Here is a 21,832-nt window from a genome sequence, read left to right on the forward strand (position 1 = left end):
TATTTGTGTTGCTTTGTTGTTCAGGAGGGGGTTGATGGCAGGGCCAGGGCCATGACAGGGGGTCTGTTGGTTGCAGCAAAGTGACCCTGAGCTGTGGGGCAGAGGGAGGCAGTAAATTAGCTAACTGTGCATAAATATATCTATATACACATAAATCTATATAGAGAGAGTCCTCTCTATGTATGTGTAGCCTTATGTATCTATGGCTTGCATGTGCCTATATATATATATATGCATTTTTGCATATTTTATATACCTATACTGTTATGCACTATATTTATACACAATATAAATAAAAATAATTATATATATAATTATATTATTATAGATGTAGGTTATATAGGTAATATATAATAGTACAGATTATGTACGTTGCATATATTTTTATATATCTATTATATGTAATAAATTATAGATAGATAATTAATAGGCAGCTGTATATGATACCTAATATCATAAGACTGAAGCAGAGTTCAGCATGACAGGGTGACCACAGGTGCCTTGTGTTTAAGTGGAGATTTGTGAGGGTCCTTTTCATGTTCAATTAACATTTTCATCCCATCCCTTGTTACCCTCAGACCCAGTTACAATCAAACTTCATTAAAGCCACAGTAAAACCCAGGGCTTTCTGCCTCTGTGACTGACAAGAGGCTATAAAGCAGTTAACTAGAATTACTAGTGGCTGTATCTCAGGTAAACACTTTTATAAGGTATTTCATTATTTATTTTAGTTATGTAGCAGTCTCGTGGTGGCCGAAGCTTTCATCACAAAACTGACTTTACAGGTTTATGGGCAGTTACACAAGTGCCAGTGCTTGTTTCCCAGCTCGTATGGCCAAAGTGCATTCCCCAGTGAAGGGCTCAGGTGTTATCCTGGTGCTGCCGGGCGAGGCGAGCAGCTGCTCTGATCCTGCAGGTTCTGCTGAGATCACTCCAGCCTGGAGGTTTATTCCCTGCTCAGCCTTTCCATGAGCCCTGGGAGAGGGTTACACAGCCGTGTCCCTCGGGTGACTGCTGTCACATCAAGTGACAATGACACAGCAGTGACAGGGGCCAGCTCCCTGCTGAGTTTCGTTTCTTTCAGAGCCCTTTTCTCTTAAGGAAGTGCTTTCTGCAGTAGCTCAAGGTCTATTTATAGATGGTGATAAAGATATATTTGCTGGGAGACTGATGTCATCCAACCACTCACACCATCACATTTCATCACGGAAATACTGATTAATTGAGAATGCAAACTTTTAAACTCTCACTACCCTAAGTCTAGCCACAGCCCTACTTAAAATTTAAAGGATTTGTTATATTTAAAGAATTTAAAAATAAAATGTGGCTTTGAGATTGATGCCGTGGCCAAATGTAACTTGTTTACCCTCACTGCTGTCACACTGTGATTTACTTAAGACCATCCAGGCCAGGATAATCAAAAGTATCAAAAAGTAACAGCAAAACTAAAAATATTCTCTATAAATCACTTGAAATGTAATCGAAGTTAATTCTTGTACAAGAATTAATCTTACTGTCCAGGCTAAGATTTTTCTTTAGGCCTTTACTTTTTTGGAAAAGTGGTTGCTATTTGTAGCTGACAAAAATACCAGAATGACAAACTGTGTGTCTGCAAAGGTTTATTTTGAGGCTCCATCAAGACATCCTGTTGTGCAGGATCCAATTTGCTAATGACTTTTAAATACCATTATTGTGGCTATGGAAGATGAGAGGAAGATGTTTCACTCCATGTGCTCCCAAGAACAAATTTTACTCAGTACCTGTAAGAGAAGCAGTGGAAAATAACCAAGTTGTGAAATACTACATTCTGCTTCCTTCCACCGAGGTTAGTAAAGTACAATTTATTTCTTCTTGAAGCAGCTTTCAAACAGGCTGTCATCACAGCCCTCCTCTGCCCACCCTGTGGCTCTCTCAGCAGCCAAACCCCCAGGAACCACAGATTAGTCTGAACACCAGCACACGAAGCAGCTGCAGCTCAGCAACAGCATTGCTACAGAGAGCAAAGCTGGCAAAACACAAGCGTCAGACCACTGGGGGAAAAAAACTGCATTGAAATGAAGCACACTAATAGAAAACAGGCTGGTACGGGCTCGAGGAAGTCAGGTGAAGAAACCAAACCACAAAACTTCTGCAAAAGTATGTTTTTTAGAGCCCTTGAAGCCACAAAAAGCAGCCACTCCTTTGCAAGAAAAGTTCTTTTTCTGCTGTGCCCAACCAGGCACGAATTGTGTGAGTCTGGGCAGCACAATATTTAGGGGTCTTATTTCCTGAATGACCCCCTCAGAAAAGTGACTTGGGAAACCCAGAAGCACCAGCTACTACAATCATTTAACAAATGCTTCGTGGGTATGCAAGTTTAAATCAAAACAAAGCTAGTCTGGATTCCCCTCATACCATGTGAGACAACACACCCCAGGCTAAAAGGCATTTCTGCATTTCTCCACCATCAGCATTTCTCCTCCACCAGGTGGTCTCATGCCAGTGCTGAGAACTGGAGCCACTTTGTCACCTCCCACCCTCTGTGACTGGCTCCCTTCAGGACTAACAAACCCCTCAGAAACCAGCCCATCCCGAGCAGCAGTTGCTAGAATAATGTGCAGTTTTAAGTGCACGTAGCAAGGTGTGGGATTACGTGGTGAGAGGAAACATTTTTAGCTTTGAAGGAAAAAATAATTCCTACTCATCACCTACAGGAGTGCAGAAAAAGCACCTTTGAGCAGTTTGGAAATAATAAGCAGTATTAAAAAAATAGCTTTTAGCTTAGAGCAGGGTCCAGGGTATGCACTGGCACATCTCCCAGCCTCAGCAGCCTGGGATTTATCCTGCAGGTGGGGGTAAAAATGCAGAGTGAGGCTGAGAGCCCAGTCCAAGCTGCCCAGGGACAGCCTCCTTCAGGGACAAGGTGTCCTGGGGCACACCTCAGCAGGGCACCTCGTAAACTTCAGTGGAGACCCAAAATCTCTCAAAAACCCTCAAGCAACACGTCCAGTTTCTAGGGACCAAGTCTCAGAAAGGTGAAGAGGCGATCCTGTAAAAGCCTGGCAGGATGGATGGTTAATGTACAACCCGAAAGGACTCAAATTACAGGACCAAGGGCGAGGGAAGGACCTGGGTGGGCCTGCACAGCCTCCAAAGCCACTGCCAGGGAAGGGACAAGCCAAGGCCACATGGATACCACAGTGTGTCCCCAACACACCTTTTTTGTGGCATTTTGCTCGTTGGTTACCCAACACCCAAGTGCCACGTGAGTCCCCTCCCTGGCGAGGTCTGACCCTGGTGGGTGACACCTCCTTTGTGCTGGGAACAATCCCACCCAGAACAATCTCCAGGGGCACCAACCACAGGGAAGGGCCATTGAAACCCCAGGTTTGGAACAGGCACAGCTGAAGCTCTGCAGCTCTTCAAGCTACAAAACACAGAGCAAATTCTTAGAAGAGCCGAGCTGAAGAGCTGCAGCTTTTACATAACACCTTCCCCTGCCCTCGCCCACCTGCACTGAGTCAGCACGGCAGGTTTTCCTCATCTGCACTTTCCCTTTTCTGCAGAAGGTTATCCAATCTCTGCAGCCACCACAAACACAACGGATCAAGAAACAATTAAAAAAGGGATTTTCTTCCTTAATCAGTTATTCTGCACTAGGATTTCTCTTTCACATCGCTTCTAAAGCGACAGATTTGACAGAAAATTACATCAGGTCTTTTCTGCCCTCTGACTCATATTCCTAAATAACTGTGGTTGACTCATTTCTCCTAACTTGGCTGAAATCTAAGATTTTCCTCTCCTTCAAAAAAAAAAAAGCTTTCTCCCTTCAGCTTTTCCAGGTGATTCTGAACATTCCCACTAACTAACTGTAGAAAACTAGAAGAAAACCAAAGGGATTTTACCTGATAGACAGCCCACCTACCTCACTGCCATGATTACAACATGTAAAATCTATTGTGAGCAAACCCATCCTCTATCAGCTCCATACAAAATGGACTCACTTTATCCAGTCACTAAAAACACAGCCAACAGATTCACTATGAATAATTAAAGTAGTATTTTTTTTTCAATTCTATGTTCTACATCCACCTACAACTGTGTTTATGCTGCTACAGAAAAAACACCATTAGGGTTGAAAATCATTAATGTAACTGCACCACGACTGAATGGAAGCACAGGGGGACAGGACACCAAGAGATATGCTATTTTATTTAAAATCAGAACACAGTAGATAACAGAAAGACTTATTATGCAAACAAATCCACTGTATGTTTCACAACTTGCTCGGCCTATAAAACTGCCCCTTATTAAGACAGTCCAGGATCACACAGAGCAACTGTTCAGGCACAGGACGACTCTGCCCCCTCTGAACTCCACGTCTGCCACGCAGCTCCATGTGAGGGTAGAAGAATTGTCGCTTTCAGCTCTGGATCTACGTCGTGATTCCAGTTTGAGAGGGCAAAGAAGTCCCAAGAGAGGTCGAGACTTGAGGCTGTGGAGGTTGAGGCACTAATGGGGATGGTCACCTCGACCAGCCAGTGCCCAGGTGCCTCCTGGCATCCCACAGAAGCTTGTGTTCCCTGCCGCCCCTCCGGTACAGAGGTGACCTGTCTGGATCAGCTGTGCTGAAACAACTGACTCCACCTTCTCTGGGAGGCAGCCCTGAGTGCAGTGAAACCCACCCAGGAGTCAGAACTGCTCGCTGCTGATCCCAAATCCAAGCCTAACCACGTACAGTCGTGTTAGTCTCACCTTACAGAACTGTGTACAAAAGACTGGCACAAATAATGCTGCCCAAAGAGAGCATTTCCAATGCTACCAACACTCTAAAGCCGTGTTACACATTGTATTTAAAGGATTTTTCTCCACTCCAATTGCTTTGGGGAAGTATGTGCTATTTGTAGCAGACATCAAAAATCCTTTATATATATATATATATATATTTTATTTTTTTGGCAAGCATCGTGAGCCACCCCCTCTCAAGTCTCAGCTTGCCTATGGCATTTTAATCTCACTATCTTATCAACAGTGCAAATTAGTAGAATTCTAAACATCCTAGCCAGAGCAGAATTTATTTATTAGCTATAACAGAACAGGAGAAGCTGCTGAAGGGCAACAGGTTGAAAGCACTGACACAGCTCTTGCCTGACTCATCCAGGTTAGCTTTTTGTCAAGTTTGTTGCTGAAAGGATTTGAACAGCTTTCCACAGTCATTCTTCTCCTTTACCCTTAAACAACACCAGCAGTCAAGTAAATATTTACAGTTTGTGTGCACACAAACACACAAAATTAATGGCAAAACGTTTTCAAAGAGCAGCTGGACTTCAGTTATGAGCTTGCAATAACTGAAATATCACATTAGTTACATCATCTACGTTCAAACTTACCCATCAGTGAAGGCAACTATAAGCTTACAAATAGCAGATACAGCTGTTTTTTCTGAAGTATGAGGGTCAGTTTTCTGTAAAAGTCAGTGCTCTCAAAGAGCCCTTAAATAAGAGTTAAGCAATGGCCATTCAAATGATAAAAATGCTAATATCCTAGAATTACAATCACAAGTAGTGATCCTAAGGCACATCAGCCACATGCATATGCAATAATGCATTGTTTTGCTTTCAGACAAAAAAATTGCATTAGCTTTGTCTGTATTTAGTGTGCACAAGAGGTTGTTTTTAGATAAACTATCCCTGAAAGGTCATTGTTATCACAAAAGTTACCAAAAGACAGAAGATTTAACAAGTAGTAAAAATATTTTTGGACTACTAATACCAATAAAGTCTGATACATAAAATGCAGTGCAAATTCACAATACACTTATCTATCACCCCCATCACTTCTGAGGACTTCCAACCCTCAGAAAAAAAGTTGGCACCTGATAAGTGTAAAAGATACCTGGTTGTTTTTATGAAATCTTAGCAAAACTGATTTGAGAGTGTTTTAGAGTTTTTGTGTAGCAGGCTCAAAGTATGAATTTCTGTACTCAGACACCACCCTGGTAGCCCCCACCCACTTTAATTCTTTCTAGGACAGAAACCATTTCTACAGCAGACTCATGTTTAGCATCCAGATACGACAGCTGCCATCCAAATACCAGCACTAACAGCACAGCAAAGTTACTTTGAAACGAGTCATAACTAACCATGCTTATACAAAGCTTCAGTGAGAAAGTAATACCAAGAAAAGATATCACACTATTTAAAAAAAAACAACAAATCCTGTACCATCACTAGATTACAGAAAAAACACACTTTGCAAACAAATCCAATGCACATTGCTTCACAAAATCCCCCATCTATAAAAACTTGCCAGACTTACACTGGGGAATTGGTTCAGATGCCAGTAATGCTGACCAACCTTCTGCCCTTAGTGAAGGCAAAATAAGCCAAATGACCCTATTTTCAGAATCGAGAGCTTTCTGTTATGAGCTTAATTTCAGATTAGTATTTGCTAACCACCACACTCCAGAGGAAATGATTAAGGGACAATCCAGGTCTTACATAAAGAAAAAAAAAAAAAAAATAGCTATTCTATTCTGACTGATGTTGTTTGCAGTACAAACCTCCAAACAATGTAGTGCATTCCAGGACAATGATACCAAAACGCTCTGAAATAACCAGGGGCTTTGACAGATTCTGGACTGATTGATAACAAATTCACAGACACATTCTGTGCAAACAGTAAGTGTTAGAATTTGCCTCCCCAAGTGCTGGATTAAAATACCAGCATATGTCTGCACCTTAGGCTTCAAGAGTCACATCAAGAATGAAATCTGAGCTGCCCTAAAAAGCCTCTCCCAGTCCAGTGGCCTAAGTCAAGAACGGATTCTGTAAGATGCAAACAGCCACCATGGACTTCAAAAGGCTTTTCTTTTTTGCCTACTTGCAGAGAAACATTAACTGCCAATCCCAGACAGATACACATGCCCTAAACTGCAAAACTAAAGGAAATGGGAAAGTTAAAAACAGTTCTGCCAAGTGAGAGACAGAGTTAAGGGATAAAATGAAATTGTGGAAATTCAAGTGGGCAATTACATGTGAAAATCCAGTATTTGATTAAGAAAATACCCTGCCTAGATTCCTGGAATCACATGGTATCAAAAGCTAAGCACCTGTGTAAAAAAATCATTTCTGTATCCAAGGTGTGGAAAAGGAGAAAAAAACCCAACCGTTAGAAAGAGTCTTAATAGGCAAGGAAATAAAACTGCCTGGTAAACGTCTATAAAACCCTAAACTGGCTCTGCAAACAGTTTAGTTTCATTTCAAGAGACCAGGACTTGGAGGGTATCAAGCTACTTAGGAGTGGGAGTAGTGCCTACCTTGATTACACAATGCCTAAGGTAACAACTGAAATGCAGAAACGAAACTCTTGTCATTTTCCCTGTCTAAAAGCCACCCAAGGCCTTCTGACAGGAGTTGCAGCTCAGTGAGCTCTGAAAACGTTGTGCACCTGGCCCTGGATGCAAAAGAATGCCAAGGGGGGTCCTGTGCACACCCTTTTCCCAGCAGTCAGATACGGTTGTTACCATCCCAACACTGTCACGGACACAGAATTCCTTAGAGAGACAACCAGCTCCCTGTTTGCCACACATCCATCCAGCTGCGATGGGAATACATCAGAACAGAGGAGGATGCTGATTTACCATCGCTAAGGAATTCAGAGCGTGACTCAGTTTGTAATGTCAGCAAATCCACTGTGAGTGGCTTCCCAGTTTGATGGATTTACAAAATTTAGACCTTATCACCTTCCAAGGAAAACCTTGTCATCACTGACCTTTGCAAACAAACATCATCACATTTAGCAAAGCAATTGCAAACCTCTGTGCCACAGCTCGGCCTTTGTACTCCACTGTGCAAAGAACAGAGGCTTCCCATTGCCTACAGCAAGTCTCTGATGGGGGAAAAGGAAATATAAGCACCAATACATAAGTCAGGCGCACCCAAATATTTACTGGAGGATAAAGCCAGGATGTGGTGGAAGGCGAGCTGGTCTTTGGGGAAGAGGTGGAGGATAGGGTGGTACAAACTGAGCTGGGTATCCTGGCTGTGGCATTTGACTCGTGGGCTGAGCTCCTCCCGGCCGAGGCGGGAGAGGAGGGTACGGAGCACCTGGGTAAGAGAGAGCTGGTCCTGAACTCATGGCTGCAGTGAAGGGAGTGGGGAAGCGTCCTGCTGAGCCTGAGGGAGGCGGGGGGGGTGGGATTCGCCGGGGCACGACCGAGGGAGGAGTGTTTGCATCCGCCTTGTAGGGATCTGCGGGCGCTGCCGCGGTCTCGGGTGCCCTCGGCTGCGCCGGCGCCTGAACCTGAGGAAGTCTCTGTCCCTTCAGCACCATTTCCTGGAGCTTCTCAATCTTCACCCGGCGCAGGTGAGCCAGTTTCCGCTTGCTCTGGTACTCGTCAATGAAGGAATCCAGGGGTATTTCACCATCAAGGAACTTTTCTGCCATATTCTGTCAAATACAGAACATTCTCTTAGGAAACAGCCTACTGCAACAGAATCTAAATGGCTCACATCCCAAAAATAGCATCATTTTGCCTGTGATTTTCCAGCTGGCATATGGAAGATGACTGGCATATAGAAGAATTCTGAGCAGAACTTTGAGTTAGTTATTACTCAGAAGCACTGAGAGTTAAATATCACTTTTGCATAAATTTATACTGAAGTAACAGCAGTAAAAACATCTGAATTTTGCTCTGAGCATTCCCCTGATCACCAGAGATGGGAATGAACCAAGTGCAGCAGCTTCCCAGATTGCCAGCTAAGCTGAATTACAGCTCAGTGCTGCTTGAATGCCAACAGAAACACTGGGAACTCGGTGAGACTCAGCAGAGAGATTACTGCTAAGTCAGGTTTAATATTCACCCTTACTTGTGGCTTTGGGTAAATGATGTTTAATAATTGAGAGGTGAACAAACATATAATCACAAAATTCAGCTTGTCCTGGGAATTTCTTTTTATAATCACAACTCAAGGCTAATAAGCAAATTTTTTCTCCTGATTAATTACAGAAAATGCCTGCATGAAATCAGCAAACAAAACCAAACACTTCCATTATTCTGAAGTCAGATGACCCTTCAAGCACTTCTGTCACAGCAAGTGGTGACCACTGGCACCTGCACAGACACACTGAAATCACAACGGAATATTTCACCAGAAACACTGGAGGAAAAGCAGCATGGGCACAGTTTTTTTATTAGGCTACTAATTGACATTTATAATGATGTAATACATATACCAGGCAAACTCCACTAAAAGAAGATTCCACATTTTTATACTCTACGAGTTTGAAGGCAAAGCCAAGGAACTAAAGAGGGCTTGCCAATCTTTTCTAAAAAGAAGCACTTTCTCTCTTAAACTTCAAAGATGTTAAGAGTAAAAAATTACTCAGATAAAAAAAAATAAAATTGCTGGAATCAAACAGCTGTTCACTGAAGTTCAAAGCAGAGACAAGACCATACTCTTAATCTGTCACATGTTCAACTCTGTACTGCAGCCACGGACACTGGGAGGTTCTGGTAATGGATGGAAGTGGCAGAACTGGAGTGCTCTGTCATTACCTCTGTATCTTCCTCAATCTTCGCCCCCTCGGTCTGCAGCAGTGCCAGCAGGGTCTCCAGGGAAGCATTACTGGATTGTCTGTCTGTAATGGCACAGGAAGAACAGAAAATGACAGCTGGCTCTAAGTGACTTCTAACTACACAACAATCTCTAAGGCACATTTGTACAACCAGCAGACTGCAGTTCTAGACAGGGTGAGGAACAGTAAGAAATATATTAAGAAGTTCAGGAATATTGTCACAGTGCTAAGAGCTGAAATTTAGTTCCAATTATATATTTATAATATTGAAAGCACTTCAGCAAGTGCAGTATCAGATGTACAGTATAATTCAGTATGGAAGTTAAATGCAACATTCCATTTAATTTATAAACAGTCACTGAAAATTCGAAGTATTTTGCTCTTTAGCAAGGTAAACGAAGTTGATAATTTAGAGAAGAGTAGGTCAAGAGTAGGTAGGTAACAGGAAGAACCCACAGTATCTGTTACTAGATGTGATAGTCACTTAATAAATCATCAGAAGTGTGATCTATTTCAGCACTACACAAGAATGACATTTCACTTTGTACCCTAATTCACACAGCTAAAAACGAGACACCAAAAACCAACAACAAAAAGGCAACATATTTACATTCACTTAGAAAACAGCAAATCATAATTGTCAACAGCCAGTGTTACCTAGTTTTGTTTTCTTTATCTGGTATGCTTCAAAAAGAACTTGCAGCTCTTGATATTTCTCAGTCAAATTTGATTTCAAAGACTCCAACTTTGGCTGGTACAGGAGATTTCCTTCTGCCAGACTGCGGTTGCTGGCGAGAGTCATGTCCTTGCTGTGCTGAACATTTTGGGACTGGATATAAATAAAAAAAAACCCCAAAACCGTGTGAAATAACAGTGAAATTATTAAGCAAGACAAAATAGAACTTGAAAACTTTTAAATAAACAACAAAAGTAAGCTCTATGTAAAAATTAGTGCCGTGGCATTAGACCTGCAACCGATGAACAAATGATGAACATTGACAGATAAAGCAATAATAGCTCTTGAAAAAATCTGAATTCCAGCAGTGATACAATGAGTGTAGAAGAATGTCATCCCTTATCTTGTTAACATATAAAAAATAAGGACTGCATCGTGACTGCTTCTTCTCCAGAATATTCTTCCCCAAATGTCTTACACCAATCCTGGATTAATGCCAAAACCTTCATTTTTTTTCAGTTTAATCCTTCTGCTTAACATTTCCTAGCCTAAAGAAAAAGTGACAATTCTCATATACCCAAGATTCAGCCAGATTCCAGTTTGCTCACACTCACACACGCACATGATTTATCAAGAGAGCCTTCAGGAGCTTTGGGAGAGCCGAGTGTTTGGAGAAGTCTGCCCTGGGTGTCACGTTAGATTCATTAAAATATTCAGACATCAAAAAGGAAAAAAAAAAACAACCAATGGATCTGATTTCAGATCCTCAGTGTGAATCAACAAGTGGAATAGTCTTCCCATGGCACAACAGACTCATTCTACTAAGCTGCCTTCAAAATCAGCACAAGTCTGGTACATTTTTTTGACCTCCCCCATCCATATGCCCCTTCTAGTCCAGGTTATCCCTGTTCAGCTGTAACTGCTCCTATTTACAGCCCTGAGTCTGTGCAAACAGAAGCACAGGCCTTGCTCGTTCCACACTCCTGGGTGGACACAGAGCCACACCTCAGAAACAGGAAAAGAGGAAACCCAAATGAGCTGTTTAAAAGCTCCACATAAGGTCAGGATCAAAATTCAGGTGCTTTTCCAAGCACAGCAACTGTCTTTGAGAGCAATTACTTCCTTTTGAAATATTTATATGCTACTTTAATTTGCTAAATTCAAAACTGGCTCGGTGTTACTTTAACACACCTTTGTCCCCAGATATTGCTCTTCAAAAACCAAAATTTTACTCTCACCCTGTTCTTGCTAAACCACTTTAAAACCCAACAACAGCCAAAGATCATGTAGAGTCCTAAAGTCTACACCAACCCCAATTCTACTCCAAATTGTGAAAATCAGAAACTACACTTTTGATATTGTTTTGTCTTCTCAAGGTTCTCACATCAAGCCTAAATAAGCATCCAGCCCTATGCTTGTGTTCAGTGTGGATCCTTTCCAAGAATAAAATCCCCTTCTTAGCCTTGAATCTAATGCAAAATAATTTTAATTAAACTGGTTTCCATTTGTTTATTCTCATATGATCCAATCCTGTTAGGACTGTTGCTTTCAGAAAGCTGGAGTCCCTCTATTTTACATTTTTTTAAAAACAATTATGAAGGGAACTAAAATACATGAGATTTAACAGCTTAATTACTGGCATCCAACCTCTTACCGACCTCCTGCCATCACCACTACTCACTGGCTCCTGAACTGCCAGCCAAGGAAAATTGTGTGTAAAAAGACTGATGGTTTCTGGTGCCTCTTCCACCATTTTAATGAGCTTACTACTTCCTTCCAGCAAATTCAGTATTTTCACTGCTTGGGAGGCTGATACTCTCATTTCAAAGCAAGTGCACAGTCAGTCAGGGAAGACCAGTTTAATGAGTGAACTTTGATCATCTTTTGGGATGAAGATGTACATTTACTCAGGGCAGAAAAAAAGCCAGTGGACACAAACCTATAAACTTTTCAAGAGCACAAATACCAGGAAAAGGAAGCTTTCACTAAAATCGTATGTAGCAAAGTGGAGAAGGTAGAACTCCAGGTAAGCAGAGGAAGAAAAGGCTTCCTTAAGTCAGATGAGACTTTTGTGATGTTGTCCCTGCCTCCAGTGTCAGAATATCTCTCAACAGGACCAGGCAGGAGGAAGAAGCAGCAAATTCCTCACCTTTTATAGTGATTTGCTGAATAACTTTACTTTTAAATAATTTCAAATGTGTGAAGATGAATAAATACCACTACGACATGATGTACCTGACTTGTAAAAATAAGAAAAATGTGACTGATATGACCTGCCTACATTTAAGGCAGAGTGACATCCTGTCCTTTGCATCTGATATCTAATAATTATGGACTAGACTAAACTTTGGCGAAAGTGTTAAAAATAGTTGTTCTAAGCTGAAAAAGTTAAGGTATTTGTAACTGCACTTTAAGTTATAGTGCTTGAAATTACACAGGACTTAATGACTCAACTTTTTCCATCTTTGAGCACTTCTGAGAAGGGCATATTTTTTCTACAGAAGTTGATCAAAAATGGTAATTGACACTTAATGTTGACTTAAAATGTCACTCCTCAAGTCTTCACTTCCAGAATTAGTCTGTGTCAAATTTCTTTTACCAATGCACATTTGGAGAGAGGAGAAATTTGAATCTTACCCAAAACCATGAGAAGAACCAGTTCCTCAAATACAAAGCAAACTTAGGAATGATGTTTAATGAAACTTAAGGAGGAGCTGGTGAAGACCCATCCACCTGTTCAAGACATTGAAATACTTCATATAACCAAAAGAATTTTGAAGTCTGTGAATTCTATTTCACAATAAACAGAACAGACATAATCCCAGAGCAATGCAACTTGCATACAGTCATGATTTACAGAATAATCTCTGTCACTGATGTTAAGGTCTGTGTAAGAAACTTTACAGCAACTGTTCCACTGCACTTGGAAGTTAATTCGAGGAATCAGAAAGCAAACACTGTAAAGTTTGCTCAAAGAGTGCTGTAGAAAAGCTTTCAAAAAATGACTAATTTAAAACTACAAAAGAAAAAAAACAGCTGCAAAATCACCCAAGGGTCAAGCCACAGCATGAGCAGTCCATTAAGATTATCAGTGCAGCACAAAGCATGCTTTCAGCATCCATTCATAGCTTTCCACAAGCCCAAAACAAAAGCTGAGGAAGGAATAAATCCAACAAAAGGTATTTTGTTGTCACATGTGCCGTGTGACAAAAACGTGCATTAGCAGGGAACTGCTCCTGCACTGGTTGTTCACCTGCCCACTGGAAGTGCAAGGAAAAAAGTTATTTGGAGATAAGAGTCAGGAGCATGGGACTCCAGTAGAATTCCTAGCAAGAGTGTTGAGGCCATGAGCACTTCAACAGGCAGGAAACATTAATGTGAAACCAGATGAAAAATGCCAGTCAGAATCACGAGACACAATGAGACAGGACAATATTAAGGAGAACATATGCCTTTTTTTTAACTGCTAAGCTCTCACTATGAATTCTGAATGGAACAAATGGGGCAACCATACTGAGCTGCTTATAAGGGGATTTTCATGGCACAAGGATTGCTCACTACTGAGCAGACCACTCAGTACCAAACCGTGCTGCAAGAAAATGAAGTCATGGACACACGGAGGTTATTAAAAACAGTTTATGCAGCACTTCAAAACTTTGGCTGCTTAAAAAACGAATTTCTTTAACAGCTATAATTTGAATAATTTTACTCAAGGATTTATTAATAAGCATTTCCAAGAGCAGGAAGCAGCAACTGCTTTGGGAATTTAGAGTCTACTACTTTTATGAACTGCAGCTTTGTTTCATCCCACTTTTAAAAAAAGGGGAAAAAATGCTGGATAAAATTAAACCAGAACTAGCACTAGCTTAGCAACACTCATACTATAGATGTTGATCCTTTACTCCAAAATAATGGTTTGCAGCAAAAGTTATTTGTGTAAAACGTCTCTGAGAAGCGTCACTCCGGTTCATCCGAAAGCACATTCCCAGAGGAGCTGCCTCCTGAGAAACTGAGCAACTGCAATCCCGACTACCCACAAAGTCCATCAAGAGCTGCTATAATTATAAACTCGCTCTGGCCAGCACCACGGTGAGGAGTCTCTTGGTACCTTCGAGAAAAAGTCTCTTAAGGAGCTATAAATAAAAAGCAGCTTTGTGTGGCACCGTTTTAATTGCTTTATACAGGACACATCCACGTTAGTTTTAGATTTCTCCAGCCTTTATCATTCTCCCACTCTCTTTCACTTACACAAACTTGTAAATTAAGAATAAAATAGCAGTCACACTGTGGAAGAATAAAGATGCACATTTGGAGTGTCAAATTAACCCCTGAAACAGGAGCTGACAGGTGCAGAGTAGGAGAAGAGACTTCTTTTACAGAAGGTTTAGGAGTGCTTTTCATCAAGGACTGGTGAATAATAATACACCCCCTAACAACATCTGTTCTGTAATAAATATTAAAACATACTGCAAAGTAATTAGATTGGCTAAATTTAGCTCTTCTGATTACTTAAAAATGGCAAAATAAAGCTTAAAAGGTAAGTTGCAGCTCCCAAACATTTACGGCAGAGGCAAGACACTCAGCACTGCAATTTGCACTTTGACACAGACAGGTTACTCATTTGATGCTCAGCTAGAAGAGAAAAATCTGTAGTTGCCACCAAGTCTAATTCCTAACTTTGCAACTAAATTTCATGTTTGGCCAACAAGAACATGACCACTTGCACAATGTGGTTTTAGGACAGGAGTAGGAATCCAAGAAATCTGGGCATGAATGCACATAGTTTAACTTGGACTTTCTGCCCTACGTGATCTTTTCAATCAGCTTTTGAGAAAAGGACTATGCTCAAAAAAATTCCTTTTGTGCTTGCCAGTGTACTCTGCAATGCTGGAATGAGAAGAAGGCAATGCATTTCTGACTTCTTGATTTCACATAATTAAGGTATTGAAAAGCAAATAATTTTTGGCCATGGAAGCTTAGCAATAAGTAACACAATACTGCACTATTACAGAAGTGATGCTCCAGGAGATAAAAAGAAAATTCATTTTCACAGAGAAATTCATCAAATTACCACCAGTGTCAGGTCACAAATTCTCTCATCTGTACTTTTTAGAATCACCGAGACTGACTTTTATAAACAAGGTACTTTTATGACCCTGCCCTGGCAGGGGGGTGGGAACTAAATGATCTTCCAGGTCCCTTCCAACCCAAACCATCCTGTGATTCCCTATTTCATGAAGATGAATGCTGTACATGTACTACAGAGACCAACCTGAAAGGATTATAAAAAAAAACTCTTCTCAGTTTTAAAAGACTGAGAGTACCAGACAAGGAGCTTCCTTCCTCTTTCTCACAGACAAGATGTTCGCTGTTCAAGCCCTGCAAGCCCAGAGGCTGCAAACTCAACCTCAGAGACAGGAAAAGCACCAGTTCAGCTCTGATGCCCCAGTGTCACACACCTGGGAACACACGTGCAGGACATGCTACAAGCACATCACCCCGTGGGCACACACAGATACAGATATACACCCCCCACACACTGACACATACAAATCCTGCTCAAATGCCACACAGGAATACATTCCCTGTAAGGCTGGAAGCGCCTATTTTTAGCTGTTAGCAAGAAAGCCAAGTGGTTTTTCCAAATCCTCCTCCTTTGTGAACAAAACATTGGGGTTTGAGCTGGGTTTCCCTTGCAACAAGGAGAACAAAGGGTTTTTTCAATTATGGAATAATCAGCTTTAATCAACTTTGCCACTGAAAATACAAGTGACCTCAGAGAAGTGACTCAGGAATCGTGATTTAATTGGCATGTCACGGTAAAATTAGGAATGTAAGGACTTTGGAATAACCCTACAACCTAGATACATATGGACTGACAGCCAAGTAGCAGTGAAGTCACCATGGTTCCTCCTTAATGTTCAGGATTTCCCTCTCTCCCGCTTCCTGCCACACACTTCCCAGTGAAAACTCCGGTCTCAGCAACACAAGCTCAAGCAGTAAATAATCCAATGAAGGCGAAAACAGAATGAGGAAGAAATATTCAAGCATGGCCAATTCCTTCCAAGATGTATAAACACATTTCTAGTTGAACAGACTCCAGTAAAAGCCTCCACATCCAATAAAAGAGGATTATAGCAGACAGCAGCACAGCCGTGTTTCCACACAGCCTGAACACCTTCAAACCTGGCCACACTTTCCAAACACCACAAAATATTCCCTCAGGCCCAGAGAACTTTACTCTACAATTTAAAAGCCTTCTGATGCCAACGAAAGAGGAAAACCAGAGGGTCAAATCCAGAATATGGGCTGGTTGTGTAGTGAGAGAGGATCTTTTCTACGGAGGTCATGAGGTTTTCTGTCACTTCTGACCTACCGTCTTAAGTCCATACTGACGAGTACTGACAAATAAATAATAACAAAGAGCCCGGCCCTGTGCTCGTGTCCCTTGTCAGAGGTCACACTGGAGCCAGCCGTTCACATCTTTACAAAGTTAAGCCCATTATAACCCGCTGACTTTCCTTAAATAGTTTTTATACAGCAGAGCGCTCCAGCCCCCAGCAAACCACGGGGCTTCCAAGAGCTCTGCATGTTCTACTTTCCACAGCACCGCCTGTTTCTTCTAAGTTCTCAAAATATAAGCTCGCCCAAAAAGTTATTATGGCTGCCCCACTGTCAGAAATCTATTGGCACAAACTTCAAAATCCAAATTGTTGCATAATACAGCAAATAAATTCCCCAGGACACCCCATCAACTCAGCCTCAGCCTTCAGTGGGCCTCTCCATGTGTAATACTTTGACAATTTGGCTCGAGGTGATCCAGAAAAATTTTCTCAGAAGCACCAAAAGGACCGGAATCTTAGTTTGAGGGAACACAGTTATAATGGATTTCACTTAATAAACTAAGCTTCTTTCTCAAGAACATGTTGCCACTTTTTCCTTTTCCTGAGGCTTTTATCCTCTAATTTAAAAAAAATAAAACAAAAAACCCCAATAAATACAGGACCCAGAGAAGTAGAGCACATTTTTTTCTTTTAAAGTTTTCATATATATAGTTTCATCTTATTTGCTCTTATCTGACTAAGAGTGAGAGTCTTTCAGGCACATCTGTGGCCAAATAAACCCAGAACAGTCTCATATCTGAACTGTAACACACAGGGTCCATTGGTACATCGAAAAACCAGTTTAAGACAACCACAGCCAGAGAAAGAAAACAGGCTCCTATTTTGTTTTAAGAAGCACAGATCCAAAAGCACGACTTAGAGCCTGATGCACTGACAAAGACACTTCAAATAGGCAAAACAAGCAGCAGAAAAGCCTGACAGCCCTCGCTCCGTCCAGCATACCAACCGGGGCACACAGAAATCTCTTTCACATTGTTTTGAATTCACGCTGGCAAAATCCTTCACCACGACCAAGACACAAAACAAGGGCTGTACGAACGGAAAAGCTGATCCCACCTCCGGGCCGTCAGTGTCTCCCAATTCAGCGGCTGAATTAATTTAATTCAGCGTTTTCAGCCCGGCGAGCTCGCACCCCTCCTATGGCACCCAGCAGGCACCGATCCCCCCGCCGCGGGCCGGCGAACAAAAGGCCGGGAAGGGCCGGGAGAATGAGGGACGGGGGAGGCAGGAAAGGGAGAAGCAAGGAAGAGACCGGCAGCGCTTCCCGCAGCCCCGGGGGCTCCTCACGCACCGGCAGCTCCACGGCGGGGCGGAGACGGCCCGGCGGCTCCGGGGAGCGGGGAGTCATTAACCCCCCCAACACCGAGCGGCACCGGACGCGGTGGGGACCCGGCGGGACGGGGGCGGCTCGAAGAGAGGCCGCGGCCGGGGAGCATGAGGCAGCCCCTCACCTCTTCCATCTCGCGGGCCATGTCCTGGAGTTGCTCCTCGTCGTCCAGCAGCGCGCTGAGCTCCTGCAGGCTCAGCGCCTCCAGGCGCCGCGCGTCCAGCGCCATCCCGGCCCCACTCCCGTTCCCGCCCCAGCCCCGGACCGGAAGTGCCGCCGCGGTCTCGCCCCGACCCGGCGGGCACCGCCCTCAGCGCCCCCTGCCGGGGGGGCGTGTCGGGGCGTACCACGGGGGCTGCGCGGCGGGAGGAGGGCGCTGGTGGACGGAACCAAAGGGGCCTGGGGAGGGGGGTCGCGGTGGCTGAGGGGGCCCGGGGTGGGGGGAGCGCCTGTGAGGGGTCTGTGGGCGAAGGGCGCCGGGAAGAGCCCCGCACAGAGCGAGCTTTGTGCGCGGCGCTCACGTGAGGCACTCGGGGCCTTCGGAATCCCGAGGGATCACTCACGGAGTCATTGAGGTTGGAAAAGACCTCTGAGATGATCGAGTCCAACTTGTGACCGATCACCGCCTCCTCCACCGGACGACTGAGTGCCACGTCCAGTTTTTCGTTAAACACCTCCAGGGATGGGGACTCCACCGCTTCCCTGGGCAACCTTTTCTAATGTTTTATCACCCTTTCAGTTAACGAATTCCTCCTGATGTCCACCCTGAGCCTCCCCTGGCCCAGCCTGAGGCCGTTCCGTCTCCTCCTGTCCCTGTTCCCTGGGAGCAGAGCCCGACCCCCCCGGCTGCCCCCTCCTGTCAGGGAGTTGTGCAGAGCCACAAGGTCCCCCCTGAGCCTCCTTTGCTCCAGCCTGAGCCCCTTTCCCAGCTCCCTCAGCCGCTCCTGCTGCTCCAGACCCTTCCTCAGCTCCGTTCCCTTCCCTGGACATGCTCCAGCCCCTCAATATTCTTCCTGAATGGAGGGCCCAGAAGCGGACACAGGACTCCAGGTGTGGCCCTGAGGATGCGGCTGCTGGGACACTCGGAGGTTGGACGGGTCACTGGGATGGCTCAGACTCCGTCCTGTGCCCTGCCAGACAGAGCTGAGCTCTCAAGAGAGCCTTCACAACCCCACCACACGCACCAGCGCAAAGCTCATGCCTGGAAGTGCTGTAGCCACTCATGGCCTCCTTTTGTTTAAAACTCCACGGCTGTAAATTAGGAAGGAAAATCAGTAGATTTAACTCGCATTTCCTTACCCAGTTGGGACTTGGCTGGAGTAAGTCTCAAAAGAGTGATTGCATTATTGTTCTCAAGCTTAGGCTGAATACTTATTTAGGCTAAAAATAGCTAAAAATCATATCTGGCCAAACTTTGGTGTTAGGTCATTTCATCCATCTTAAATACTTTTTTCTTCAGCAGTGAATGTCAATAAATAATCTGTCAAAGATGTGTTTCATGGTAAATTTAAATACTTTTGAAATGCAATGTAGCAAAACTGCGTCAATTAAATCACCATATATTTTGTTCTTCTGATTCATATCAGTCATGTCACCAGCATTGCAGTAGGCACTATGTGGTAACCCTTAGGAGTAGCAGCTCCCCAATTACTGCTGCTGTTAGCAGAGCTGATAAAGACAATTATGCCTGGAAACAATTAATTGTGTTAACAGAGCCTAAGTTATATGCATCTCTTGGCATGCACCACCTTCCTGGCCTGCTTTTGTCCCTACGTGGGTGTGGGTGTGTGTATTATTTCCTGCGTGTGTAACACTGGAGAGAGAGCCAGAAGGAACCAGGAGCCAAGTGAGAAGGGGAGGGAATGGCCACGTGGTCCTTGTCCTTTGGAGTTGATAGTTTTGATCTAACTGGGAAAAAAAAAAATCCATATAGTGACAATTCTGATGCAATGAAGTTGCAGTTACACTCAGGAAGTGACCCAGCAGTTCCTGGCAGGACACAGTGATGATGTGACAGCTTTATGGCTGTTCTTTTGTCCTATAACTAAACTCAGCTCCCCATGCCTCTCACCCTCCCAGAAGCCTTCTCTTTGTCATTATTATCCACAGGGAATAACGACCAACAAGGTGACCCTGCTGGAGGAAGCCTTCCAGGCCTTCTGGCTGCTCGGTGCAGAGGCACTCCACAACCCTGGCGCAAAATGGGTGCACTCAGAGGGAGGCGAGGGCGCGATGTCTGCACAGCAGGAAGCTGAGCTGAGCCTGCCGAGGGTGGGGAGAAGGTGTTTAGTGATAGGGGCATGTGTCGTGTATGACAGCACTCACCCACCCCAGCACACCTGCCTGCTGCAGGGATGTGCTCTGTGCCAGGTGAGTCAGCAGCTGTGCCCTGGGCACTGACACGGGTTTGCAGTCACTACAGCCCTGCCCTGTTATTTAAAACCAGGAGATAGTCACCCTGCCAACACCATTCCACGTACCCTGTATTTGCACATGCCCGTCAAACAGAGTTACAGCCGTGTGTTAAACCTCCTGTAAATTTGCACATGCAAACACACGTATAGATATACACACACACAAACAAGGAATTAGTTGAGGAATTGGGAGAAGCCCTTTCTTCCCAAGAACACTGGTAATTTGAACTTCATCCCATACCTAAATAAATGGTTTGGGGGGGAGTGTGGTTTGGAAGAGTCTGACTCAGCTCCATGTTGTAAATCTAGTTTTGCCACTGCCTCACTGTGTGATCCTGAGTGGAGCTCTCAGATTCCCTCAACCATGATGCTTTTTGCTTAAAAAAAGGAATAATAAGAACTGCTCAGTCACAGGTGAGAACATAACTCATTTGTGCTCAAGTACAACGTACATTGAAAATAGTACTTCTCCCTGTGTAGGTAATTTGGGTTCTGGTGATGGTGGAGAGGAGTCTCCATTAAACATTTGTACTTTGGTCAGTACCTGCACGTAATTGAGTTCTCCAGTTGTCCAGAAAAGCAGCTGAGGCTGAGACACAAGATAGAAGTCAACTGCTTTTGTATCATTACACTTTCTATTTGGACAGGTAGGAGAGTGCCTTCCCATTCTGCAGTCTTCATGGAAGATAAAGGTTTTGTGACAGCGCGTCACTTGGACAGGATATGAAGGATTGCAGACAAACCAGGATTTTGGGCTACAGGGTTTATCAAATATTGCAGTGCTGCAGGCTGGGATTTATCATCTCCCCAGGCTTGGTTCCTATTTGCCTTTGCTGAAATCCTTTTGAAGGGTGACAGCATTCGAGTACATTAGAACTGTAAGCAGGCAAAGTACAGAAGTCAGGATTTCTTATTACAGGAGAAATGGAATAAAAAAAATTGTGAAGATTACAGGGGAAACCATGTCATGGTGAATAAGAAGTCAGGCTCCAATATTGGGGAGAACTGGCATCCAGACTAGTTTAAATAAGATTTTAGGGGTTTTTTTCTATTTAAACTTGATCTTGAATTTCCTCCTGGTACCTCATATCCTTTTACGGTCAATAGCACTGCACTCATGCATATTTATTAGATTTAGACATATTTTGCAAGTCACCTTCACATCTTATTTTCTTTTCCTGGACAAACTGGTTGGTTATGTACACACTGAATTTGCAAATCTCGTCTTTGGTGTCTATTAACCCCTATTAGTCTGGTTGCTCAATGTACAGATAAGTTTTTGGGCTTATTTGCAATTTAACTTCCTTCTGTATATTAAGCACAGCCCATACTTCTGTTTAGATTTCACAACCCGGATTCCTTCACACATGGAAATGACCTGTGTATTCAGCAGCCTGGCAGAGAAACAGCCGTTCTGTTTGAGAGATCAGTGCTCCTGCTGTCTGAGAGAGAG

General features: G+C 43.5%; 1 protein-coding gene across 2 annotated transcripts; it reads right to left on the bottom strand.

Moving 5' to 3' along the window:
• Positions 1-4,172: 4,172 nt before the first annotated feature.
• Positions 4,173-18,234, bottom strand: VPS37B (VPS37B subunit of ESCRT-I). Of its 2 annotated transcripts, none has more exons than XM_042034751.1 (4): positions 18,090-18,234; positions 10,216-10,387; positions 9,539-9,621; positions 4,173-8,430 (listed from the first exon to the last, which is right to left on the bottom strand). In XM_042034751.1, exons 1-4 carry the CDS (start codon positions 18,192-18,194, stop codon positions 7,927-7,929), a joined length of 864 nt encoding a protein of 287 aa, XP_041890685.1. In that variant the 5' UTR covers positions 18,195-18,234; the 3' UTR covers positions 4,173-7,926. The 2 variants fall into 2 exon arrangements, with proteins under 2 accessions (XP_041890685.1, XP_041890686.1); XM_042034752.1 differs by lacking the exon at positions 18,090-18,234 and adding an exon at positions 17,930-18,027.
• Between the last annotated feature and the right edge of the window lie 3,598 nt (positions 18,235-21,832).

Source organism: Corvus kubaryi, unplaced genomic scaffold (genome assembly GCF_017639235.1).
Source record: "Corvus kubaryi isolate FWS band 111438036 unplaced genomic scaffold, C.kubaryi_AGA036_p1.0 37382, whole genome shotgun sequence".
Taxonomy (NCBI): Eukaryota; Metazoa; Chordata; class Aves; order Passeriformes; family Corvidae; genus Corvus; species Corvus kubaryi.

Bases quoted from the DNA above. Each gene is read 5' to 3' on its own strand.
- VPS37B (XM_042034751.1), bottom strand. From the start codon at position 18,194: ATGGCGCTGGACGCGCGGCGCCTGGAGGCGCTGAGCCTGCAGGAGCTC. The intron at 10,388-18,089 runs GTGAGGGGCTGC...ATTTATATCCAG, and splicing joins TGGCCCGCGAGATGGAAGAG to TCCCAAAATGTTCAGCACAG. The intron at 9,622-10,215 runs GTAACACTGGCT...GTGCCATTACAG, and splicing joins GATAAAGAAAACAAAACTAG to ACAGACAATCCAGTAATGCT.